General features: G+C 32.9%; 2 protein-coding genes across 3 annotated transcripts in view; one reads left to right on the forward strand and one right to left on the reverse strand.

Moving 5' to 3' along the window:
* LOC129913247 (mitochondrial import inner membrane translocase subunit TIM44) overlaps nucleotides 1-27984 on the reverse strand; it is a 78668-nt gene that overhangs the window by 5398 nt on the left and 45286 nt on the right. The gene's annotated exons all lie outside the window — the stretch shown is intronic.
* Nucleotides 1909-26855, forward strand: LOC129913246 (leucine-rich repeat serine/threonine-protein kinase 1). 2 transcript variants are annotated; one of them, XM_055991825.1, is made up of 30 exons: nucleotides 1909-2056; nucleotides 7584-7743; nucleotides 9699-9864; nucleotides 9923-10306; nucleotides 10363-10541; nucleotides 10593-10682; nucleotides 10737-10997; nucleotides 11062-11220; nucleotides 14605-14881; nucleotides 14947-15254; nucleotides 15326-15592; nucleotides 15655-15841; nucleotides 17062-17573; nucleotides 17637-17754; nucleotides 17813-18240; nucleotides 18300-18539; nucleotides 20726-20849; nucleotides 20923-21156; nucleotides 21228-21833; nucleotides 21900-22310; nucleotides 22370-22558; nucleotides 22622-22803; nucleotides 22862-23018; nucleotides 23079-23264; nucleotides 23328-23460; nucleotides 25407-25647; nucleotides 25719-25961; nucleotides 26024-26336; nucleotides 26402-26521; nucleotides 26586-26855. In XM_055991825.1, the coding sequence occupies exons 1-30, from the start codon at nucleotides 2038-2040 to the stop codon at nucleotides 26802-26804; spliced, it is 7113 nt and encodes a 2370-aa protein (XP_055847800.1). In that variant the 5' UTR covers nucleotides 1909-2037; the 3' UTR covers nucleotides 26805-26855. The 2 variants fall into 2 exon arrangements, with proteins under 2 accessions (XP_055847800.1, XP_055847798.1); XM_055991823.1 differs by lacking the exon at nucleotides 1909-2056 and adding an exon at nucleotides 7149-7498.

Genomic DNA, 27984 nt, shown 5'->3' on the forward strand with positions numbered 1-27984 from the left:
TTTTTCAAAAAAAAAAACTTCCAAAACATTTTACTCGCTTAGAGAAACAAACCCTGAAAATTTCATCGAAATCGTTAGAGCCGTTCCCGAAAAAACTTATATGTTAAAAAAGTGGGCGTGGCAGTGGGCGGATTTTTCCAAAAATACTTCCAAAACTTTTTATTCGCTTAGATAAACAAACCCTGAAAATTTCATCGAAATCGTTAGAGCCGTTCCCGAAAAAACTTATATGTTAAAAAAGTGGGCGTGGCAGTGGGCGGATTTTTCCAAAAATACTTCCAAAATTTTTTACTCGCTTAGATGAACACACCCTGAAAATTTCATCGAAATCGTTAGAGCCGTTTCCGAGATCCCAATTTTATATATATTTATATATATATATATATATATATAAACAATTTTAGCTCGTTTAAAGTTATAAGATGAAAGAAAAATCTGTATGCAACGCAGAGCTGCCAAATCTCATTGCAGCAATAACAAGAAATAACAAAAATACAAAATTATTTATTATTTGGAATTACTGATATTGGCAGTAGTTGACAGAATAGGTGTTTTTTATTACCACTGTGCTAAATTGGACAAAAAAATATATCGCGGGGCTTCAGCCTTAACTACAATGGCCTAAAAAGTGAAAAAGTGTGAAATTTACAAAAGTGAAAATTTTGTATTTCTTTCTAGCGCTATTCTGGAAAAAAAATACAAAAATTGTTATTTAAACCAAACCTTTTGACTTTTTGCAAAAAGTGGCCGTTGTAGTTGTAGTTATTAGTTAAATACATTTTGTCATTCCAAACGTCAGTTTTCACGTTTGTAACCGAGTTCTAAATAATTTATGAAAAATTTAGTTTGGTAGCAAAGATTTAAAACTGTTCAAAAAGTTAAGCCCAGAGAAATCTCCGGGCTAAACAACTAAGAGCCATTTGCTGAATCGAAACTTAAATATTCTCTACCACTACCACATACGATCGATTATCTCTCACTACCAAGGTTGGTCACATCCCTAAATTGTGCATCACCCACAGCGATGCTGAATACATATATCACATCGTTCATCTGGGGGGTTCTGATCTGCTTCAAACCCCTGCAAGCAAGCAAGCAAGTCCTTGATCCAACAATGTTCAGCGGTATTCATCATATACCCAACATTAGTATGCTTGGCGGTTCACTCCTTAGAGGATATAATATATGGAGTGCTTGTTCCTATACCTAATACATTGTAACGCCATATACATGGATAGGGGTCGCTGCCTTCATTTTTCAGTGCGAGTCCGGTTCCGCAGCTGTAAATAAACACGCTTGTTGATGACAGCCATCAATTGAAAATAAAATGGAGGCATGTACTCATCGAAAAACTTAAAGAAACTAGATCCCTCTATAAAAGCTTCACGGAACTAACAGCACAAGCACTCCATATATTATATCCTCTAAGGTTCACTCTCACCCCAGCATATTCGTCTGTTCCAACACATGGGGAAAAAGTCTGTCGGCACAGCACACAGCAACAGCAGCAACACAACAACAAAACAATATACCTTCCTGTTTGGCCAAGCCTTTTAGCCTTGCCCACACCGGAAGAGCATGTGGTAGCGGTACGGGTAACTGTAAAGGCTTGACCACACCGGGAGCTATGCAGTAGCGGTCCGAGTAGCGGTACAGGTACTTGTACGAACAAAATTCCAAAACTGAATATCGATGTTCCAGATTGGATTTTTTTTCATACAATTACCCGTACCGCTACCGCATATCCTTCCGGTGTGGTCAAGCCTTAATTCTCCAAACATTTGTAAATCTGAACCACCCTGTAAAAAGGATATTATTTTCTCTATAAATTTCCCTTCTAATTTGCTTTTGCGTTGTTCTTTGTTTATTCTTTTTCTTTATTCTGACATTCTAGTATTTTTATATACGTGAAGGTGCTACACAAAAATTTTCAATCCAATATGTAATTTAAATTTTTGCATAAAATATCTTATTATAAAATGTAGAATTAGTTGAAAGTTATAAAGTTAAATACTGTGAAAACAAACAATTCTAATCATGAGTGATTCTGATGAAGGTTTGTTCAAAAAATTTGTAAATAAAAAATTCTTTTCACAAAGTACCATTTATTTTTGTTAAAAATTGATTGGTTTTTGCTAAACAAAGCACAACTGATTCTGCAAGCATATATATTTGTTTCACTCTATTTGTATCTTTTGAAGTTTTCTTAAAATTGACCTTTGAATAATAAACAAAACGAAAATATTTTGACATGTTTTTTTCTCGTGTTCGTAAACAAAGTTTTGAAATTGGCGCAAAATAACGTTATCATTTATCAATAGAAATTCTTCAAATCTAGTTGTTTTTTTTTTTAAATAAAACAAATAATAGACCTAATGTGTTTGTGTTAAAATAATATTTCAACAATTTCCATATTTGGTTTAATTAATTCAGAACTTCCGAGCTCTATGTAATTTAACAATAGTCTAGGTTGTCTAGTGAATGTAAGACTACATACCTACCTATCTTTTAGTACGATTATTTTGATAAACTTAAATCGAATCGTCAGGGTTATCTCGTGCTATAAGATCAAATCACTTACAATGGTTTTTTATTGCATTGCTATCTCTATCCGCGTTTGGAGCTTACATGTATTACAATAACAACACGCAGATGCCGATAAGAAAAGAAGCCAAATCAAGCTGCGGATAGAATTTTACAAAGTACCTCAATTAGTTTGTTGTTTCCTTCATCTGGTGCGTCCATATTGAATGTTGATATTTGGAAAATCATGCTACGGATTGCAACGGATAGCTTTGCCTAAAAAACCCATGTAATATACAGTAAAACCTGTATAAGTGCCTTACCCGCATAAGTACCTTTGCGTTTTTTCTAACCAACATTTTAAGTATTTTTTTCATATAAAACTCATCTTTCGCTTAATTAATTCTTTTGAATTGAGTTTCAAACAATAATTAAAACTTCGTTTGCTTTAGCTCTTTAGAATTCAAAAACAAAAAAGTAATAGCTTTAATCTACAATGGTGGAGACTAACTAGTAAGCTAATTTAAACTTTAAAATTAATTTTGTTTGTTCTGATGTGAAGATATGTTTTCAGTTATCAAACATTTTTTTTCAATTTTTTTAATAAATATACAGATAAGAGCCTATGATGAGCACTTAAGCGGGTTCTTTTAAGTATTTTACCCGCTTAAGTGCCTATCGAAACGGGACATTTAAGTTAAAGTACTTAATCGGGTTTTACTGTAGTAAACTAACATTTTTTTTTGATGATAAAGCTAATCTTCAGTTATAAATACGGTGACCATCCATCCCGGTTTACCCGGGACTGTCCCGTATTTCTACAGCTTGTCCCTGGTTTTTATTTAAGAAACCCGGGACGTATAAGTGTCCCGTATTTTGTTATTTGTCCCGTATTTGGACATTCTCTGATTTTTGTATTCAATATTTTAAATACTTTGTACGGAAAACAAGAAAACAGTGACTGGAAATTAAAATTTTTCTAATTTTTAGGATAAACCATTAAGCATAGTACGCAGCTGAAGCAAAACGAAAATTGTTCTAATAGCCTTTTCACACCAAGCCAAAAACGCGGTTTTTGCGAAAAACCCTAAAAACCTATACCAAAAACGCAAGTTTTTCCATACATTATACATAAACCACAAGTTTTCGTAAAACACAAGTTTTTGATTAAACTCGCCAAAAACCTGAAAATGAAAACATTCAACTCCAAACGAAATAACCAAACAAACCTTTTGAGGAATTCAGCAACAATTCAGCAGACAAAAAAAGAGCTGACAGCAGACACAAAAAAAAAGAACTGACAGGCAAAGATAACTAGTTGTTTTACAAATGTGTTTTGTTGATTTTTTTTGATAATATAAATCAAATTTCTTGTTTTATTTCTTTCATTAATTTTATAGAAAATGGCAGAACAGAAAAAATAAACAAAAAAAAATGTGTGGGACCGAAGATGAAGAGTTCCTGTTGGAACTTTGGGCTGAAAAGGAGCCACAGCTCAAACGCAGCCGAAAAAACTGTCATATTTACATCAAAATCTCTAAAGAATTTGAGGGGCGTCCAATATATATTATTCTCCGGAAATAATTAAAATGAAACTACACAATTTAACGACCAAATAAATAAAATTATATTTAAATTGTCAGAGTTCATTTTATTTGATCAATTTTGTGAGCTTAAGCTGATTTAAAGAACAAAATTAAATCCCATAGAAAACTTGACATTTGGATGTCAAAAAATTTTAAACGTCAAACAAAAACCTGTAAATTTGTGGTGTGAACGCTTTTCAGGTTTTTGAAAACTTTTTGCCATAAACCGCGTTTTTGGGTTTGGTGTGAAAAGGCTATAAGTCTCCAAAGTAAAAAAAAACTTTCGCTGCAAGAAAAATTGCCTGGACAAATAAATGGGAGTGACAAACGATTGAAAAATCTCCATATATTCTAGCACAGGTAAGAATTTCGTTACGTAAGCTGCGTACTGTGCAACGAAAAGCAAAATTTTGTGCTGGTTTTGTATGAGAATTTTCGTTTCGCATCTAGAGTAGGCTTTAGTTTTTTTTTAATGTACGTCAGTTATTAAGTTCCAGCTTCTGTTTGTCAGTTGCTACACTAGGTAAAATTTTTTCGAATAAAGAACATGTTAAAAGTTGTGTTAAAGATCATAAAATTTCAAAATCATTTAAAATAAAATTAAAATGTTAAAAAACAGCTCTCCCGATTTGGATTAAAAAAATATTTTTTTTTAGAAGTTATTAACAGACATTATTATAAAACCATTTTCTTGATTTCTGACTTCGTAAACGACTTAAATGATTTCAACAAAAACGCTCCCATAAAATAATTTAGGAAATCTTGATATCAAAATAAAGAAAAAAAAATTTAATTTTTTTGAAAAATCAATATTTTCAAAACGATCCAACGAATTTTTTATCTGTCCCGGGTTTCGCTTCCAGAAATATGGTCACCGTAGTTATAAATGATAAAATGAACCAATTTGCGACAAGAGATTTCGACACGTGCATTTTTACTGCTGAAAAATGAATGAATCATGAAACATTTCAAATTTCTTTCGGCTAGCAAATTTTGCTCCTGTGCTCAGGAAAAATTCGTAGCAAAATCAAAACCTAACATATAGGCAGATATAAAAGCAATCGCTTTGGCCATGACATCCTTTAAGTTGGTTCAGCAGTGAAAAAAGGAACCCTCAATGTTGAGCGGAAACCTCAAAATTACACTTATCTGGGTTTAAAGTCGCAAATGTTTTGAAGGCAACGAAAATGCGGATGAACTGAAGAGGCAAGGATGGGCTTTTCATAATTCACTAGCGGGAAGAGTAAACATTCCCATATGCGACTAAATTTGTTGGTTAATTATTATTTTATGAAACATTAACCTTCCTCTTATATTTTTTTAAACATTCGGAGTTATATGAGGTTAGAATAAAGTGACAAAGCATTGCATTCACCCTGAATTAATAGTTTTTTTTCACTGATTACACCTGAAAACTCACTTAAACAGCTTTATTAAAAACAAGATAAAAGACGCTTTTGTCAATTTTTGTATTAAATTGCCGCCTCCCGGGTGGGCATAACTCTGGTTTTCCTTATTTGATCTGTTTCCCGAATATTTAAGTCACAGATAAAATCTCAGAATCAAAGATCAAATTCTTGATCTCATTCCTTAATGCGACAAAGTGGTTTTTGGACAGCCTTCGGACACTGAGCTGCTCTATCTATGTGCTAGCGCTGCGAGGTAGCAGGTTTTCAAATATCCGAGAACTAGGCCATACATTTTGTTTTAGGAACCATTTGAATTCTGCAAATTAATTTATTACTCAAAGGTTTCATGAATTTTGGTATTAACAAGGCTCACTCTGCGCTAATTGGGTTATTTAGCGGGTTTACTTGTTCCCACGTATACTTAATTATTTTGGATTTTTTTTATTTTATGTCCAAAAAAAAACGAAAACAAATTTTTGATATTCTCGTAAACTGATTTCCTTTGGGCTTCAATATCTACTGCGAAGTACATCTTGCAAAGTACTTCTTTTTGGCAAATTCCTGCGGAGTCACCTTGTATAAAATTTTTTTCAAAATAAAAATTTTGTATGCATTTGTTATGAAAATATTAAACGACACAAAAAAAAAAACAAAAAGAAATCGCTTCAGTGAATTAGATGTGATCCCGTAAAGAAGGCAACCAAAAATGAAATAAGGCCAAAAAAAAAGCACTCAAAGCAACAACAACGAAATCTCTCAAATTTTGGGGTGTTATTTCATTTTGTGGAGCCTTGTTTCATTTTCTGAGCTGAAACGCTAATTTTTTGTTATTGAATCAAAAATCAAGCAAATTTGAACACAAAGGAAAACTATAGGGGGTTTTCAAAATTTATCAAGAACTGAATTTAATCGAAAACAAGCTACCAAATTCTGAAACCCCATAAGGTCTTCCCTCATTTTCAGTTTGGACAATTAATTTTGGAACACCTTGTGTATCGCAGCTGAATAGAGTAAAGCAGCGTATCAAGCAGTTTTTCGAGAAAAGTAAAATTATAAATTTGAAGACAGTTACAAGAAGTTATATTTTTTCTAAAATTAAAGAATTTGATACACACATTTTGTACGACTATTATTTTTTTTAATTGCCATGAATAATTTCTGCATGTATTAAAAATCACCCTCTGTGGTACCTATATCGTTACTTGCGATACAACATATAAACAAACCTAATGACAAACCCTTTTGAATTTAATCTGATTTGAATTACCGTTCAAATGTACGAGTATCATTGGCATCCGTAACCGCAAATATAGTTCTCTTGTAATATTTATACTTCATATTGGCGCCAACCGCAAATAACTTTATTCTTTAGCTCCTCTCAAAGTAATTGCTGCACAACAGAAGTAGAGGCCATTCTATCTCCCTTCGCACTTGAAGTTCCTCCACCTTCAATTTAAAATATATTACTCCATGAGTTTTTTTTTTTTTTTTGGTTTCGACTTTCTTTAGGAAGCCATCTCACATTGCCCCTGCGCAATAGATCATTTGTATGCCTACAATTTCTATGAATGAATTCGTTCGGTATACTCTTCCTGTTCGCTTCGGCGACAACAGCCGCAGACTATTGATTTTTCAGTCTGCTATGAACAGTCTGCAATTGCCATCGGGTGGGAATAAAATAAAACCGAACGTCTCGTTGTGAAAAATCTTTTTTCAATTTTTCTTTTCTTAAATCAAAGTTCCTAAAATCGAAATGAAAGGATTTATAGATCTCATAAATTAGTTATTTAGTTTTGCATTTCGATTAAGACAATTTCCACTCTAAAACGACCAGCAGAAAAGTGTGGAACTAACGAAAAAAAAGCAATTTGATTATTATGGATTGGAATTTCGGTGATAGGCCGAAAGCTGGCACCGAAACCGCATTGGATGCTTGTGATTACTTTGTTGATGAGGTCATAGAAATCACAAATTCTTTGGGTAAAATAAAATAAAATCACTCAGGGATACATTACTTAATAATTTAGCTAATAATTTATTTTTTCTTATTGTTTCGATCCAACAGATGCTAGAGAACAAGTGCGATTGATTAAGCATAAAGAACTGCGACATGCAGTGGTTGCCGGAGATGAAAGAACCGTACGGGTATTATTGGAAGCCCTTGGAAATGAACGCCAGATTATAGTGAATATGGCCCCGGCTGGAGCAAACACTTTACTTTTTTTGTAAGTAAACAAAAATTCAATACAAAAATGTATACGGTTGGATGACATAAGACATAGGATTTATTATATTCATATTAAGGGTTGAACTTATGAATATATGATGCAGAGGCTTTTGAACTTTTGTAATTCAATAGCTTACAGAAAAATTAGCAGTTGTATGTGTGGTGGCATATGGTTTCTAGAGTATAATGTAATAAATTTTGTGTTAAATTGAATTATTTATGAACTCAGTTGATAGAAATAAATTATGAAGCTAAATAAGGAACAGCAAACAACTTAAATCATATGCATGTATCGTTTGCAACACGTTTGTTATATTATTTCAAATTTCAACCTTTAAAAACTAAATTATAATTTAAATACAGTTTACATTTTCGTTTGTCAGAAATTTTTGTGCGAATTTTATCGATTCAAAAAAGTCTTTCAGGAATATTTATAGATTATTTATTTGATTATTTATAACTTTCTTATCTTATGCCTTTGGTGTAAACACGCAACAGTCTTGGCTATGTGAAATAAGATCCCAAGAAAATAAGCCTGAAAAAAACAACAACTGCTATTATAATAATCCTTGTTTCATTCGTGTATGTTTTTTTTTTTTTGATAATTTGGTATAGGTTTGAGAGCTATTGCTCCCTGCAAGACACCTTCTTGAAGTCACTTTGAATCTGAAATAGATTAGAGGTTGAGTATATTCAAAGTTTTTTTTTGATGTCAACCTTTTTTTGAATCCAAAAGTATATCCCACCTTGCACACACCCAAATCCTATAGCTAACCTGTTATTATTATACGCATTATTGATTTGTAGACACGAATGCAACGTGAAAATAAAGATTTATATATATATATTAAAAAAAAAAAAAACAAATTGAGGTCTTATTTCATTTCAATTGTTTTATATGTATGTTCTTTTCAATTGGGGTATTTTAAATTTTGTTGGTGTTTTTATTCTACTTCTTACACACAATATTTTTTAGTTTATGCTAATAGCGCTTTCGTTTGCTCCTGTGGAACTGTCCGAAGGAGTCCCGAGTAATTCTGAAATCGTTCGTTTGGAACAAAATATCAGTTCTGATTTTGAAAATAAAAGAAAGATTCAAAGGATTCACTTAATTTAAGTTTCAAATCGTAACGACCAATTTAAATAATTTGTATTTGATTTATTAAGTAAAAGGTGTTTGCTTGCTAAAGTAAACTAAAAAAATATCAAATAAATGGTAACCGATTTAAAAAAAAAAAAAGTGTAAATGGGGTCAGATTAATTCTTTTTTTTAATCATATTGACCGGTGTGGTAATTTTGGACATTTTTCTATTACAAATACAGTAGCACACAAATCTCTGAATCAAAAAAAGATTCAAATTTGTTCGTTCTAAGAATTACAAAACGAAAACGCTATAAGTATACAGTTCTTCTATGATGAAGAAGAATTTCTTATGCGGAAGATTTTTCCGAAAAAAAAATATTTTTCATTTCCTCACATTCATTAGCTTATTTTAAACACATTTAAATTTTTTCATCCAATTGGTTCGGGAGAAAAAACTTACAATTGTCATTTGCAAATATAATAATGATTAATTATTTAAAACAGTGGAAAGACATAAAACCCCACAATAAAAGAGGAGAATTTATTTAATTTTTACAAAAAATTCCACCACTTATTTATTTATCAAAAAAAACTGTATGGTTAGCTTTATAAATTAATGATAAAAGAAGTTTTTATTTTAAAGTTTTATTATAATTTTTGGAATAATTTTAATTCGATTAGTTTTTGCAATTTAAAAAATATATTTAAATAAACGGCTGCAATGCTTTTTGTTTATTTTTCTTTGTTGTATTCCTATACGAGAAACCAAATGCCATAACTTCCCAGTCAGGCATTTTATTTAAATAATTAAAACTTATTTTTGTTCGCTATTTGTTATTTTCTTTTTTTTTTTCATTTTTTATCATAGAGCTGCTCAGTCGGGGTTCGAAAGCATCACAAAACGATTACTAGACGCTGGATCTGATGGCCGATCTCATGCAGTTACAAAGTATTCTCCACTTTATTCATCTGTTCACCATGGTCATTACAATGTGGCTAAACTTATGCTGGACACGTTTGCCGACTTAATACAGGTTTGAAATCGAAGAAAAATTATTAAACTAATTAATAAAAATTCCTCATATTTAACAGCAACCAACAATGGAGAGATGGCTACCACTCCATGCGGCCTGTATAAATGGCCACATTAATTTAGTTGAACTTCTTATAAATTACAACTATCCGGACTATTTGTATAGTACGTTCAGAGATGAAGAAGGCATTTGGGAATGGCGGTTGCCATTCGATCCAAATCAACAAGATGTAACTGGCCAGACAAGCCTTTATATTGCAAGCATTTTAGGAAATAAATCTCTTGTCAATATGATGCTTAACTGGAAGGTTAAATGTAAAAAGACACTAGCCGATAGTCCACAGAGCACACCCATGACTCCAACTCGAAAAAGAATTTCATTTGGTATTCAAGCTATTATGTCAAAACTTAATATATCCGCAGAAGGAGATAATCTTGTCAAGGTTAATAATGAAAAACATTTCTGTTAATGAAATTGTTTAAAATAATATTTTTGTAGGAGGATACCGAATGTGAAAAATGTCCAATTAATTTAAACCTTCTCTGTGGTGCTGCTAGAGAAACTGCCTTATTGGCAGCAGTCCGTGGAGGTTTTCTAGATGTGGTCACTTCACTTTTACAACATGGAGCTAATCCAAACATTGTTGCAAAGCCAGTTGAAGACCAAAACGATCCAAAGTAAATTTATAGAGACGGCTTTAGAACGCTTTTTGACTTTCTGACTTCCAGATGCAGTGAAGAAATTTATGGACTCAGCAATGTTCCCATTGCAGAAGCATGCAAACAAAAATCTCTTCCTATGGTGGAGCTGTTGCTTAAGTAAATAATTTCTATTTTGAGTACTTATTTATATTTAATTGTAAACCTCGACAGCTATGGTGCTCGTGATGATCTTGGTTCAGCTCTTAATGTAGCTGTAAACAGTGGAGATGAGAATATTTTAAATCGGCTCTTAGCCAAACGTGTACACCCAGATTCAGATTATAAGATCAATAAAAAAGGATTACCAACACCTGTGGAAGTTAACGTTTTCAATCCATCGGCAACTAACGTGACTTATAGTACGATGTTTCCAAACGTTCCAACCATTATCGATTGGCATAATAATAACAACGTTCAGTTATCTTTAATTCGGTAAGTATTTGTGGGCTTAACAATCTATGTAAAAATTAAACCTATTTTTTTTTTTGTTATACAGAGTAAGTTGGATGGTAAATGGAGTACTACAACTAAATCCTAAACTACAAGGACATCCAAAAATCAATGAAGTTGCTTTGACTGCAATCACAAGAATTGATTTTTCGCACAATAATTTAACCAGCTTGCCAATAGAAATATTCTCTTTGGTTAGTTTGAAGTAAGTTAAAAATGTGTTTTTAATATAGGTACGCATGAATAATTTGACATACAATGGTCTCTAAAAAAATTTGTTTCTTAGATATAGAAAATTTTTTTTCAAGTTAGTGACGAAAACCCAAGTGAGATACGTATTGATAAATTCTTTTAAGACCTTCTGGTTTCTGTCTTGTATTCTGCCATAGTGCCACAAAGAAAAAAAAAATATATCAATAAAACGTTCTAATACCTACAATCAGAGACCGGAAATAACGGGCAACTTTTATTTTAATTTGGTTACCAAATTAAACTAAATAGATTTGGAATTAAGTATCTTATAACTTTAAACGAGCTAAAATTGTTTATATATATATATATATATATATAAATATATATAAAATTGGGATCTCGGAAACGGCTCTAACGATTTCGATGAAATTTTCAGGGTGTGTTCATCTAAGCGAGTAAAAAATTTTGGAAGTATTTTTGGAAAAATCCGCCCACTGCCACGCCCACTTTTTTAACATATAAGTTTTTTCGGGAACGGCTCTAACGATTTCGATGAAATTTTCAGGGTTTGTTTATCTAAGCGAATAAAAAGTTTTGGAAGTATTTTTGGAAAAATCCGCCCACTGCCACGCCCACTTTTTTAACATATAAGTTTTTTCGGGAACGGCTCTAACGATTTCGATGAAATTTTCAGGGTTTGTTTCTCTAAGCGAGTAAAATGTTTTGGAAGTTTTTTTTTTTGAAAAATCCGCGCACTGCCACGCCCACTTTTTTAACATATAAGTTTTTTCGGTAACGGCTCTAACGAGATCGATAACATTTTCAGGGTTTGTTTATCTAAGCGAGTAAAAAGTTTTGGAATTTTTTTTTGGGAAAAATCCGCCCACTGCCACGCCCACTTTTTTAACATCGAATTTTTTTTGGTAACAACTTTAAAGATTTCGATGAAATTTTGAGGATTTGGTCCTCTAGGCGAATAAAATATTTTGTAAGTACTTTTAGAAATATCCGCCCACAGCTACGCTTATTTTTCTCACATATAAGTTTTTTGGTTATTGATTTCGATGAAATTTTGAGGGTTTTTTCCTCTAGGCAAATACAACATTTTGGAATTATTTTCTTTTATATTAGTTTTTTTTTCGCGGAGACAGATTCAATGATTTCAATAAAATTTTGAGGGATGGTTCCATGTTTTACGCATTGTTCTTTTTCTTTTTGTTACAATAACTAAACAACATTTTTAAGATCATGACTTTTTTGATCATGTATTGAAACTTTTAAGTAATTTGTTAATTTGGTATCACTAATTATCTTTATTTTACGTTTTTTTTTGTTTTAATGCGACTATTGTTAACGTATAAGAATATAATAACTCACAACAAGCAACACCATTGACCTAATATCAATCTTATAACATATAAGTAAAAAAAAGAAAGAAGTAAAGAATCCACTGATACAGAATAAAACAAAGACAGGAGTAAAAATAGTATTTCTTCATACTAAGCTTTACCGGCAAGGCTAATTTTGAAAAAAAAAATTAACTTTATATTCACCATCCAAAACTTTCTGACCCGTAAATTAAAATTTTAACAAAAAGGGATCTCATTGCTGTAGACATTTTCGATAATGCAGATTCCTGTAACCCTTCTATCCATTGCTGATCGTCGCATGTACATTCAAACGTAAATAAACTGGATTACTGGGAATGTGGTGTTTTGAAACCCGCGAAAAAACTGGTCATTGCAAACTTAAACCCACTCCAAAAAATTGCTGTTTAGGCCTCAGTTATAGCTATCAGTAAAATCCATCAGTAAAAATTTTGTTTAGCTATTTTGAATACTTTAAATTTTTGTTTTGAACAAAATATTGATGAAATAAGTTGAAAGCTTATTTTTTCTAATTTTTTCAAAAAGAAGCATTTGGTGTTAAATTTTATTCACAAATCACAACTGTTTTCCAAATGCCAAAAAAAAATCCATTTCGTTTTACTGATATCGTTTCATTTTTTTACTGTTCCAGTGCCATCATTAAAAAAATTACTGATGCAATGATCAGTAAAAAAATAGTTTGGCGAGCGAATGTCAAATAAACATTATTATTTAATGACGTAAATTTACTGATTGCTATGAACGCTCACCAGTAAAACATTTCAGATTCCTGATAGTTCAATTTTAAATGATGGATTTTACTTATAGCTATAACCTATAACTGAGGCCTCACATTTGACTTTTATCACTGAAAGTTAAAATATTTAAAGATACCGAGCAAAGCTCGGTCAACCAGGTACTGAAGTATTAATGCAATGAAAAAGGTTCCTTCAAACAAGATTATAAAACAAAATTACAATATTTTTTTATTTTCTTACCGAAAAAAAATACTTTTTTAAAAAATTTCCTCCAAATCCATCGGGTGAGGCATAAAAAAGGTCTCTTTAGGCTTTATTCATCGCTGTAGACCAAAAGTTTCTCTGAGCTCTGGTTGCTGAATTATTTGCAATCGAAAACAAAATTTCTTACATTCGGAAGTAGATATTTTCGTTTCAAAGTCTCGAAATAAGTTTTGGTTTACAGATATGAGTTCACAGTGAACAGGCATATTCATTTAGTTAAAAAAATTAAATTTTTTTTTCTGTTCATTTTCGAAAAAAAAAATCAAGGTTAACCCCTTACCGAACAAAAATGCATTTTAAAAAATTTCGTCCAAATCCATCGAGTGAGACATCAAAAGAAAAGTGTCTTTAAGCTCTATTCATAACTGAAAACCAAAAGTTTCTTGGAAATCTGATTCCAGAGTTATTTGCATCCAAACATTTTTTTTCTTACATTGGAATAGAGATACATTAGGGCGTTCGTTATTTTTGAATCAAGTTCCTAAGTGGAAAAACTGTTTCAAAATAATAAAAAAAAATCCCCTAATTTTTTTAGATTTTTATTTTGACGCTAGATGGCGCCCCAAGAGGGTTAAAGTTTTTTCTCATCTGAAATAGGTATATGCTTACTTATGGGGCTATCCAATGATAAATGTATCTGATATACAGATACATGATACATATCTGCTCGAAACAAGTTTTGGTTTACAGATATGAATTCACACTCAACAGGCCTGTGCAGTTACCCCTTGCCGAAAAAATGCAATTTAAAAATTCTTGTTGCTGAGTTCGCTGAAAATTTCACGCGAAAACGGTTGTGGATAGTATCCCTCATAGCGTTCTGAAAGGTGTTTTTTCACGGCAACAAAACCACTGCGTAAGCTTTTTCATCTGTTCTAGGGAATGAAAAACTGCATTCGCCCAGCCAGCTGTTATAAAAGGCCAATCTTCGAATCTTTAGGAAAATAGCAGATTTTTTTTATATGAATTCGTAAATTAACAATTTTAACCAAAATGTTTTATATTTAGGTACTTCAATGTAGCTCAAAATAAGCTTACATCACTACCTCAACCAGCTGAAGGAGAAAAGACTTATTCATGTCCAGTACTGGATGAGATATTCCTACAAGATAATCGACTAGCAACAATTCCAGCTGAAATTTTTCATTTGCCTTCACTAACTATATTAGACATTTCCAATAATAAACTACAAGAACTCCCTTTCGACATGTGGAAAGCACCTAAGCTTCGCGAACTAAATATTGCATTCAATCTTCTCAAGGATCTACCCATTCCACCAATGCAGGTAAACCAATGTTTTTAATAATTGTTCTTTTTTTTTTCTTATCAAATATACATTACTTTTTACAGCCATCACCATCGCAACTTAGTCTTGACAAAATTGATTGTGAACCATTTTCGCATCTTGAATCATCAGATACTCATAAAAACAATCCCCGCACTTTAACATTCCAACAATTGATACATAGAAACGTTTGGTCAAATGCATTAGAAATAACTGACAACGATCTTAAATGGAATGAATCCAAGAAAGAAGAAGGAGTTTCTCAACTAAATAATCTTAACATTGCCAATAACTTATTTACAAGCATACCAGCGGCATTGCCATGTTTAGCAGTCAATCTGACTCGACTGAACATGTCATACAATAGTTTGAGGTAAAAACATATATCTTACAACGCATTTGAAGATGCAGATCTTTAATAATAAAAAAAATAATATATTCTAGATCAATGGGACACGTTACCAGTTATCCGTCGACTTTAAAACAATTGGATCTTAGTCACAATGAAATATCATGCTGGCCAAGTCTTCCAAGAATAACAGATAGTGATCCCCATTTATTGTGTTACAGCTATGTTGAGAAATCACAAAATGAATCAGGTTCTTTTGAAATGGAACAAAGTCCATATTCAAAACCAGGTGCAAGCAATAAACCATCTTCATTCCGTAGTACGGTATTGAAGAGTGTTTGTCGCCATCGAAGACATCTTAGGTATTATAAACACATTTTTAAGAGGTTAACAAATTTTTAAATTCATGTTTTAAAATTTTTAGATTGGAATCACTTCGAACTCTAATATTGGCTGATAATCTATTAACTCGAATTCAACTTTCAACTGATGATGTTACGACGTTGTTTAATGAAACTGACGACTCGGATTGGAGTGTAGTAGGAGTAACAAAATCAAAACTAATATTTCCTAATCTATCCATGTTAGATATAAGTAATAATTGTCTGAAGGTAAGAAACATAATTAAACCTTTTTCACAAAAAATTATTACTTAACATTGTATTGCCTGCCTTGTATTGATTCCTCTAAGTGTTACGCCCCATACCTCATCACCTACCGCAACCGGGTGTCGAAGAAACCCATTTTAAGCTCTCATGTGCCTCCTGTCCTCCATAAATTTTGAACACATACGAATTTAAATTCATTCACTTCTTCTATCTTCTTTCCATTTCATCTCCAGTCTACATCTGTTGTGTTTATCCCTCCTCCTTTCCTAAATCTCATCACGTTTACTTTTAGCATTTTCCTCTCGAAGTACTTATCCAGTCTTCTTATCATACTTTGCATCTTTTCTAAAATTTTCTCCATTACAACCACATTATCTGTGTATGCCAGTGAGCAAATTCTTTTTCCCCTCACTTTCACCCCTACCTAGATTAACAAGTTGAACAGAATCGGACTCATCGGGCATCCTTGCCTTACTCCGTCTTCCGTCCTTAATTTTTTACCCATAACTTCTGCCGATTTTACTCTACTCACCGTTTCCTCGTAGACTTCCCCCACTTTTTCCTTAAGCTCGCCTCTAACTCCTCTCTATTTTAACCCCTCGATCAATATTTTCCTCTACTGAATCGAACGCAGCTTTTAAGAGCGAAATTCAGAGTCGTCACTCAAGTAAAATTTTTTCTCAAGCACAAGTCTGAGATGAGTTTTCTGAGTGTTTGCTCAAGCATTTACTTCAAAATTTCCTCAGTTAGTATTCATAAGCTAAAATAAAAAAACCCTTAGGTTTTCTTAACGTAACGAGTAGCTTAAGTGGGCCAAGCGCAAGAGCAAATGTTCACTCGAGTAAAATTTTTACTTGAGTAACGACTCTGAATTCCACTTTAAATTTATAAACAGTGCCACTAGCTTGCCCTTCTCTTCTGTTTACCACATAGCTCAGCACAAAAAACGTTTCATATCGTTCATACTCCTTTTCTCCTCGACTTCTTCTAACCTTTTCGATAAACCGCCATGTATACTTATATGTATATCGATGGGATGAGCATTGCTCCTCTATATTCCTCTGTCTTTGTGCATGTCCCTGTCTTTATTATCATCATCCCCTCTATTCCTCCAAACAACCATCTACTCTGCACAATTTCCTACATATACGCTACCTCTATCAAGTTACTTGACATTTTATTAAATTTTATTTTCTTAACTTAAAAAAAAAATTGTTTTGCAGGAAATTCCAACATCACTTCACGAATTAAGCAGTCTCAGCGTACTAAATATTAGCGGCAATGTCGATATTACAGATCTGCCACCTCACCTTGGACTTTTATCAAGACTATGGAATTTAAATACTCGTGGCTGTCTACTTCAAGATCCTCTAAAGTGTATGATCGAAAGTAAGAAATACAAGACAATGGACATTATTGGATATTTGAAATCCATTTACGAGGACGCACAACCATACGCACGAATGAAACTTATGGTTGTTGGAGTACAGGGTATTGGAAAAACAACTTTACTAGATATCCTTACCCAAGGTGGTTCACAGAAAAGTCGAGCTTCCGAAAATCACTGGGCCCGCCGAATGGGTCATACAAAGAATCTCTCGAAGACTAATCGTGGAGTGAATATATCGACTGTTGGTGTTGATATTGGTACATGGATATGTGAGAAGCGTAAAAAAGGGCCGGGTTCACGAGGTCCAGTTGTTTTTCGAACTTGGGATTTTGGTGGACAAAAAGAGTAAGTTTGTTTGAATTGATTTTTGTAGGCACATGTAATGACAACTGTTTGATACAATTTCAGATATTATGCAACTCATCAGTATTTCTTATCAAAGCGAAGTTTGTATTTAGTTTTATGGAAAATAACTGACGGTCACAAGGGTTTGGCAGAGATATTACAATGGCTTGGAAATATTCAGGTATTAACAAATAGGACCAAATCTCTTGATGTCTATATTAACCTTTTTCTTTATCAAGGCTAGAGCACCCAACTCTCCAGTTATCATTGTTGGAACTTATTTTGATGCAGTTGGTGAAAGTTTTTCACCTCAAAAAGCTGAAGAACTGCAACAAATTATTCGAGAAAAATTCATTGCAATACCAGATGCTGAAAAAATTGGATTGCCTCGTGTAATTGATTCTATTGAAATCAGCTGTAGGACCCTTCATAACATTCGCTTACTGTCCAACATAATTTATGATACTGCATTTATGTTACGTTCGCCTGGCTCCAAAGAACCACTTCTTTTGCAAAAAATTCCAGCCAGCTATATTGCTTTGGAGGATATTGTTAATTTAATATCTTGTAATCTAAAAGCTGTCGGAATGGATCCGGTTTTGGATGCAGAACGCTATAAAAAGATTGTCACAGACGAAATGAGAATACATAATTATAAAAGTTTTAGGTAAGATAAAGACCCCTTTATTGTACTTGGAATTCTATAAATTTTCTTTCATTTTTTAGAGATGTCGCGGAATTGAATCAAGCAACTATGTTCCTTCATGACAACGGTGTTGTTTTACACTATGACGATGCGACACTACGAGATTTTTATTTTCTTGATCCACAATGGTTATGCGATATGTTGGCTCATGTTGTGACAGTGAGAGAGATAAATCCATTTGCAAGAACTGGTGTAATGAAATTAGAGGATTTACAATTGCTGTTTCGAAATACGAATTCATCAGCAAATAATAATAGAAGGTACTACTTAACAATTGAAAAATAGATATGGATATAAATAATTTTAATCCAGAGATTTGTGTGCTATGTTCGGTCTTGTAATAGTAGATTTTCATTTACCGCATTTCAGATTTCAGTCATGTACAACTGTATTGTTATGTAGTTAGATGTTGAAAAAATATTTTTTTGCGAAATATCCTTCGGTCTAATCGTTTGACTTGACGAATTTGCTGAGTATAGAGTTCCAATATGTTTATTTTGTTTTTTTTAGGACTAGATTATACTATTTCACACTTCACAGTAGTCAAAAAAACGGTTTTTGTTTAAAATACTTTGTATCGAAGTACTCCGTAACGAGATGGTTAGTGCGATTTACTGTTACGACAGAAGTTTTAAGTTCAAATCCAGCCTTCATTTTTTTCAAACTTTTATTAGTTATGTAGTTTCCTTGCCATGAAATTGTATATCACCTTTGAACTAATCAAAAACTTATCAAAATCTAATTAATGCAGTTGTCTTTTTGGCTTATTAGTCCTAGGTAATATTAATCTTTTTAAACATGTGATAATGACTCACATATACACAAAAAAAATTTAAAGAGTCAGCAGCCCAGAGTGAAACTGAAAAATTAGTTTTTTGCTTCAGAGGCATAGGGCAAGGCAGCCCAATACCTTTAAAGAAATATCTTTGTTTTGCTTAAAAATAATTTTTTTTAAACTAAAGCACACAACTCGTTTTCTTATGACGTTACCTAATAAAATTATCGTCCGTAAACCAAATTGACAGAGAACCCATGTTTGACAGGATTCATACATCACCACTATTCACAAAAATGAGTGCAAAGGAGATATTCGACCTTATCACAAATTCCATTGGAGTCGGAAATTTTCTAAGATTCCCGACATAGCAATCATGAAATCCGTTCCTAGTGGAAAATTTCATACAAATCGTCTCTACGATAGGATTTTGTTATCATTTTTTTTTTTCGGGAATCGTACAAAATTCCAGATACGAATGGAATTCGTGATAAGACCGATTGCTGACTGTAGACCAATTGACAAATCATCGTCCATCTCAAAAGCTTACGAAAGTACTATCTTCGACATTGTATACTTTCATCGTAAATCATTGTTTTCAGACAGACAACACGAGGTTCTGAAAGGCAAATCTAGGACCACTATTTAACCGAGTTTAGATTGTATACTTTGAACTTAATTGAAAATAAGAACGAAGTAATAACTATTTCGGACGTTCGACCCATGGTTTCATTTAATTTTAGGTTTCGTCAAGTGCTGGTCTACAGAGTTTTCTCTTTATACCACAGTTCCAGTTGTGAGGCCCATACTTGAACATGCTTGCCTCAAGAGGACTTCCGTGGGTTGACGACAATTTCAACTTGCCTTTGTTATAACATGTAAGAATGTTATACTTGGGATTACGCATTGATTAAATTTAAAAGAACTCTACTCGTTCACATTTTAATTAAGACTCAACTTGTCTTGTCATTCCGATAGTCGCGAGCCCAACTTCCTCAGTGGATAATCGTCTTATTGCACTTTGATTGACCCAAAACAATATCCGAATAATGATACCGAATGGACAATCAAAGTGAACATTACAATTGAAGTGTGCTGAGATCAACGCACGACGATTTCCTCTGGTAGGTATGGAAGAGGGAACAACACCTTCACATCAATAACGATTGGGACTCATTAAATTATAATCTTTAGAAAAACGTATTGGGGTTGACAATAATATTTTCGTTCACCAAATTTTATCTGATGTAATTTAAACCTCCACTCCCCTTGAGCAAATTAATTTTAACATAAACTCCCACTCTCAGACCCCGCAATTCCATCAAGCTCTTCGTAGAACTGATTATGGCAGAAATGAACCGATTACAAAAATGTTAAGGAATGTTAATAAAACTTGTAAGGAAGTGTTAAGAGGTGTGGGATAATTTAATTAAACGTTCCAGAAAAACATGCAAAATTATTTCACGCATAATAGAATGGTTGAGAGTTGTAAGTCACTAGGCGTTGGTTATTCATGCACACGTCAGTCTTGCCAAAAATTTTTTCCTTTATTGGAATAAACTATTATTATTATTTTTGCTTTTATTTCTCGAGCTCGAAAAGACAATATACAATATAATTTTTGAAAATATTAAGAAACTAAACAAAATCCAATCCTCTAATTTCTTTTAGTTACATTGTAAATTTGCTCAACAAATTCGAAGTTGCTCTGACTTGGGACTCAAGGACACTCCTTATTCCATCGCTTTTACCACTCAATGAAGACGTAAATCCAAATGCAGGAACAACAGTAAAGGCAAGCTTTTCATTTATATAATTAAAAATTAACATTATTGTTATAATTTTTTTTTTCATTCTAATTTTTATAGATCTCACAACGAACTCGTGGACGTAATGTAAATCTTGGTTGTTCAGTCTCTAACGACATCAACCTTAACAATTTATTTTATGAACCATTCCCTAGAGATAATGAATGTGGCATTCGTAGAATACTTCTCATGACTTATTTCCCGTCAGGATTTTGGTCAAGATTATTGACAAGGCTTCTTGCTGATGAACAGATTATGGAAGCAATTAAAATGGCTTATAGTGCTGTTAACGAGGTAAATGATTGTTTTTCATAAAATTTTATAAAACGCAGAGATAGAAAAACACCTTCTCTTTTTTTTTGTAGAATTCTGTTGAATTTGATTTAAAAACATGCTTGGAACAAGAAACCCAATGGAACCTCTGGCAAACAGGTGTCTCACTTTATTTTGGAAATGTATTGCTTATGAAAATCTGGGAAGTTCCATTTACTCATAACTCAATTCTTCGAAGTACTAGCAATCGTTTCAAACTAAAGCTAGATGGTGTATGGAATGATGTTAATTTGGCAACATCCAGTATATTGGAAATATATTTTCCATTATTGAGTGTCAACATTAGCCAAGAACTCGATGATAATGTCAAGCAAATGGTTGCCTCGGTTGAACCTAATTTGCCAGTTATTTCCAAGCTATTGGCACTTTCTGTAGATCATATTGATCTGCTTCTAGAAGACTGGTATCCATCGCTAGGAACACGTTTTGTTCACACATCCGAGGGCAGATTCTTAATCACTCGTTTGGTACTGTGTCCAAAATGCTTGCGAAAAATTAGTGATAATTGCATTTTATTGGATGCCACACAAGAAAATCTTGTTAGATCTCGAAATGTTGGTGGGATGCGTAGAAGAAGTCCTGCTGCTGGTGTTCTTGATCCGGATTATTTTAGTGCTAGAAGAGAAAGAAGATCTGAGGTAAAATAAATTAAAGTTTTTGTATTTATATTTTATCAGCTTAATATAATTGAATAACCATTTAAGGATTCATTGTGTCTATCTGATGCTGATTCTGGCGTTGGGCCGGATTCAGCTGGATCATCAAGGAATACATCTGTCGACGGACATCCTCTCTATAATATTCCAGATACATCAAATGTTTGCTATACCTGGATGATTGAAGAATGCATACTCTCGGTGTATAATCAAACAAAAATATCCTGCCCAGTACATTTGGAAGTAAACATGATAAAAATTGCTCCAGATGTGATCTTTTCTGATATACCAGAGAAGTATACTATAAACCCAGAAAGTATAGTAAAAGGTTCTCTACTTGGTCGCGGTGCTTTTGGTTTTGTTTTCAAAGCAACGTGTAAAGTAAAAGGTTCCAGATCTTTTAGATCTGTTGCGATGAAAATGTTACAACCGGTTCCACCTGGTCCTAGAGCCAAAGATGTAAGTGCAGATAAATTTAATAATAGAAAATGTGTTATTACAATATCGTAATCTTTTAGAGTGCCCTTATGGCTTATAAAGTTGCACTTGGGAAATGGGATCGTGATCCTTTGCAGCACTCATGCAAGGCCTATTGCACAGCAAGGCAGGAGTTGGCTGTTCTTCTTACACTTAAACATCCAAATATAGTTCCTTTGGTGGGAATTTGTATCAAACCCCTAGCCCTAGTTCTTGATCTCGCTCCAATGGTAAATTGATAAAACTCAAAGTTTAATACTTTTCAAATAACGAATACGAACTATAATTTCAAGGGTGGATTAGATTCAATTCTACGACAATATCGTCGAAGTGGAGCCCATATTGGTCCACATACATTCCAAATTCTAGTCTTACAAGCTGCACGAGCAATTGAATATCTTCATCGCCGAAGAATTATATATCGTGATTTGAAATCGGAAAATGTTCTAGTCTGGGATTTCCCTCTTCCCCACAGGTTTGATTTTTTTAAACTCTTTGTTTATACAAAAATACAAAACCAAATTATTTTACAGTGAGGATAGTCCGAGAAATAGTATTCATATAAAAATAGCTGATTATGGTATTAGCAGAATGACGGCGCCAAGTGGATCCAAAGGATTTGGTGGTACCGAAGGCTTCATGGCCCCAGAGATAATTCGTTATAATGGAGAGGAAGAATATACCGAAAAGGTAAGGATTTCGATTTAAGTTTGTTTCCGTACATTTTTCTAATACCATTTTTTCTTCTAGGTTGACTGCTTTTCATTTGGAATGTTTATCTATGAAAATATAAGCTTGCGACAACCTTTTGAGGGTCAAGAATCTATCAAAGAATGTATTTTAGAAGGAAGCCGTCCACAGTTGACACAGAGAGAAACTCAATTTCCAACTTATTGTCTCGATTTAATGGTTCTTTGTTGGGATGAACTTCCAAAAGTAGGTTTTTTGTATTCAGTTTTGTATAAAGTTTATTTATGAATTTTCGTTTGAATTTTTTAGAAAAGACCATCAGGCAGCCAAATTGTTTCTATTCTTACAGCTCCAGAGTGCATACATTTGTTGGATGTAACAGCATTGTCACATAGTGAAAAAGTTGTTTGTGGTGCTTTTAAAACACTGCTTAAAGGTGAAGGTAAGCTCTAAATAATATTAGATATTTTGTTTGTTTGTTTGAATATCTTTGTTAAAGGAATAAAATGCACGACTGGGTCGCACGTACTCGCTCTTATGGTAAAAGTAGCTCCTATCTCAAAGTTTTTGTAAAAAAAAGTTGGGGAAAATTATAATTTGATTTTATTGTAACATATTTCTGTTATGATAAAAAATACATAAAAACTTTTTTTTTAATATTAATGATACTACATTTTTAATGATTTTGATCACAAAAAAAGAATTTTTAGAAAAAAAAATTAAAAATCGTTAGAGCCGTTGTTTTCAAAATGTTTATGAAAATTGATTTTTCAAAAAAAAAATTTGAAATATTTTTTAATGACGGGCCCAAAAAGAATGTTTGGAAAATATCACTTTTCTACAAGAACACCACTGACATTTAATTAAACTTGGTAAATTTATTTCATGAACATTAACACAAGTTTGCCTTGAGAACGTCTTAGGGTTGCCGCATTTTAAAAATATTATTCTTCTTCTTCATGTTGATCAACATTAAATATGAAAAAAAAGGTAGGTTGGCCTCGACACAAAAAAAAATTACTGAAGAGGACCTCCATTTGGCACAAATTTTCTAACAAATAGTTTAAAATAGAAGAAATAGTATTAAAATAACAACGGCTCTGCCTACTCGTACAATAACATGTGATACCTTTTTAGGATAGTCCCTGAAGTTTTGCTTATTTTGAGCATATATATAGAGTTAAGTCTTGCGCAGATTTTGGCACCAGATTTAGATTTTTTATTTGGTCCGATACAGCTGTGAGACCTCCACATGTCTTTATTACGTTTTGCTTATTTTGAACATAAATTGTCCACAAACAAAAGTTTGCGCCTTACTCGAAGATGAAAGGTCATTGTTTGACAGAATGTTAGACCATACTGATCATTGCTGAGTCTCGGCACCAAATTTTTAACTGATTATGTATTTAATTTATTTTGAACATCTGCATATAATTCTGAAAGATCGAATCTTTTAATAAGAAAAGATTTCACCACATCAATCTTTTTTGTTTTATAAGTTTGCTGACAAATTTATGTGGGTGAAATTTGAAAATATTTGTATTGGTGTCGTAAAAACGCGCAATGGATTTTTGTTATTCTCAAGAGCCAATACTGCCCATAATCTCGTAAAGGCCCTAACTACACTTTTCTTACTTCTGAGTTATAGAGGGAAACAGTAAATCTAATATAGCAATTTGCATATAAAAATGAAAAAAATTAAAAGTTCATTTTTAATTTTCTGACGTATTTGAAGACCTAGGCTAAAAAAATAAATGAGGATAAATCAGAGACAATGCCCTAATTCCAAATATGCAAAAAACTCAAAATCGAAAATTTTGTAGTTAGGGCCTTTACGAGATCATGGACAGAATACTACACAGAATTATTTATGACAAACTTCGAGCTCGGATTAAGCGGAATTATTTTGTTTAACTCCAGTTGAAAACTAACGACGATCGAATTTTACAATGGCTGAAAGTCGAAAAAAATATTTTTGTCCCTAAAACCAGATTTTGGGGGTATATTATAAAAAAAAATATGCCGTTTCACTGTATTGAAAAGCTTTACAGAGTGTACTAATGCCTGATTCACAATATTGCGAGACGACGAGAGCGTTGCGAGAGTAAAATTGATATCCAGTTTTCGATGCTTGGTCAAATAGTTTTCTTCTGTCAAAAATAAACAATTACCAAAAAAAAAATCGTTGCATTACCGAATGGCTTACGAATTAAATGACCAAGAAAAACTCTCGTCTCGCTCTCGTCTCGTCGTCACCCAATATTGTAATCAGGCATAAGTCTTGAGAAAAGTATTTTCAAAATATGATTTTTTTTGTGTCACATAGTGTTATTTGTAAACTGCCCAGACAACTTTTTTTCCTTATTTATGTTTTCTTTTTTTTTACAGATGATACCAATGGGTTTGAGCTTTGGCTTCCGACCAACAATTCACGCATCGATATACTTGACACATCCCCATTTGGTAACTATCTTCAATACAGTAGTATTCTCTGTGAGAATAAAATCCATTTGGAATCGCCACGGGAACAAGCTAAACGGAAAGGCTACAAAATAAATATGCTTTGCTGTTGCATTATAGAGGATACTTTCTGGACAGGAGATTCAGCAGGAAATTTGCATGTGTACAGGTAAATATACAATAAATGATTGTTTTTCTAATAAATTTGTGACTAATATAAAAATTAAATTTTCATGATAGCACAACTAATTACACACATGTATTTTCCTACATGTTTGATCCGTCAATAAAAAGTCCTATTATTAGTCTTGTTTATTTGAAAAATATTGAAAGAGTTGCGGTTGGTCTACATAATGGTCGGGTATTTCTAGTTGATTCGACAAAAGTGCCAACAAATTGTGCTTTTGCCGAAGGATCTTTTGTTCTCACCGAAATATGTTCAGGACAAATTCTTCATAGTGCTGTTGCTGTCTTAATTGATGAGTGAGTATATTTTTCCAATAGTTTTTAAAGAGAAGGAATTAAAATTACTCTTTTCTTTATAGAACCTATGAATTATGGTGCGGCGAAACAGGAGGCAAAATAAATATTTTTCCACTAAGCAAGTCTGGAGTATCGGGTCATCAAGCTGTTTGTCACAGTGATGAACCCAATATCATAGAAGATGTAAAAGTTGCGCGGTTATGTTCGAATGAGAAATATGTCTACTCTTGTCTGTATCCTGGATTCATGGTATACCAATGGAATATATCAACGAAAACTATCGAAAATAAACTAGATTGTTCCAAGTTATTACCATGTTCTGAAAGCCTTAAAAGCATCTCAATTGATGAACATTTAAGTTTAATTAAATGTCAGGTAAACAAATTTGTTTTAAGGTTCGAGATTGTTTTATGGTTTTTAAATTTTTGTATTTTTTAAAGATTTCAGCATTAGCAGCTCATGTAAATGAACTATACGTTGGTACGACTTGGGGCTGCCTAATCATAGCTGAGGTGAATAGTTTGCGTCCGATAACTGTTTTTCGCCCTTATGAAAATGAGGTAAACGATATTTATCTCCCTTTTCTTCATATTAATATTAATCGACTTTTATATTTTGTATTAGATTAAAGCTATTGTACCTGTGCCAAGTAAGACTACACCACTTATTGCCACAATTGGCCGTCGTTACAGATCACTGATATCACGTTATATGGATAATATAGATAGCATTGGCCAACCAAGCACATCACATTTTGAACATCACAAAAGTCCAAAGATCTTGCCACCCGATGTTGAACACAATATTCATTGTTTGTTGTGGCGTGCAAAAAATTGGACATAACAGTAAATGTATTGTGTTTATTATTATTGTTTTACATTAAATTTATTTATTTACTAGAGTATTAAAGGTTGCTAAAGGATGTTTTGTCTCGAATAAAATGTTTTCTATATGTTTCTGAAATAATTTAAAAGATTTTTTCGTTTCTCTTTGTGATAAGTTTAATATTTAGGTCAATAATCAGAGACTCGCGTGTATAGGTACTACTAATGCCATACGAACTACAGCTACCGTAGTCCTATAAACATTCTTTTTGCCTGCCAGGTCGAAGGTCAACCTTTTCAAGATGCTGGCGGCTAAAAGTGCTCTGAAAGGGTTAAAAAAGGGTTATTACGGTCACAAAACGATACATTAATTTCAACCCAATCTGGAGGATGTGACCAATAGAATTCAAGATAGGTATAAGCCGTTTATGCGATTATGTCGTCGGCACAAAGCCAAAACCGCGAATCTGCATTTTTGGACATTTTCACTTTAATACGTCATTTAACTTGTTATCGGCCCCTCTATCCACTGCTTCGACCCCAATCATCCATCTGTTGCCTAAAAGCCTAAAATATCAATTTCTGTAGCACGAGTTCCCATGCATTTCCAAAACTTTAGAGCCGTTTTTCTCAAAACTACAATTTTGCAGATTCGTGGTTTTGGCGTTGTACCCACGATGTTTTAGAGGCTTTTTTGTTTAGATTTTTGTTTATTTATTTGAATTGAAAAGCCTGATATGGTTAGTTAAAAAAGCTTATATCGTGAGCTCTTTTAACCCCATCGCCGAGATTGAGGTGTCCAGATTTAGGAAAAATGATACAGCATCAGCATTTATAATTTCAAATAGTATACATTTATCCCATTCATATTAACTGGAAAACTTACGTTATTTAACCCCCCGAAAACCGTATAAAGCACAAAATTAGAGTTGTCAGACATTTGAAATCGATATTAGGACGCGTATGGCCATAGCCGTATTTAGGGGGGGGGGGGGGTTTTGGGTGTTTAACCCCCCCCGAAATTTTTTTTCAGGAAATCAAAAGATACCTATATTATAAACATATACAAGTCTAATATGTGCAGCACTTAATGATTTGTTTTTGTATTTTAGTGATTTGATTACCTATATGAAAATCTCCCTTAAAATCACTACCAATTTTGCATCGTTGCAGAAGCTGTCGATGAAGTTTGTATAAGA

This window comes from Episyrphus balteatus, chromosome 3, assembly GCF_945859705.1.
Source record: "Episyrphus balteatus chromosome 3, idEpiBalt1.1, whole genome shotgun sequence".
NCBI lineage: Eukaryota > Metazoa > Arthropoda > Insecta > Diptera > Syrphidae > Episyrphus > Episyrphus balteatus.

Coding starts and splice junctions, on each gene's coding strand:
- LOC129913246 (XM_055991823.1), top strand. CDS start 7,396: ATGGATTGGAATTTCGGTGATAGGCCGAAAGCTGGCACCGAAACCGCA. Junction 9,865..9,922: donor CGTTTGCCGACTTAATACAG/GTTTGAAATCGA, acceptor CATATTTAACAG/CAACCAACAATGGAGAGATG. Junction 14,882..14,946: donor TACCCATTCCACCAATGCAG/GTAAACCAATGT, acceptor TACTTTTTACAG/CCATCACCATCGCAACTTAG.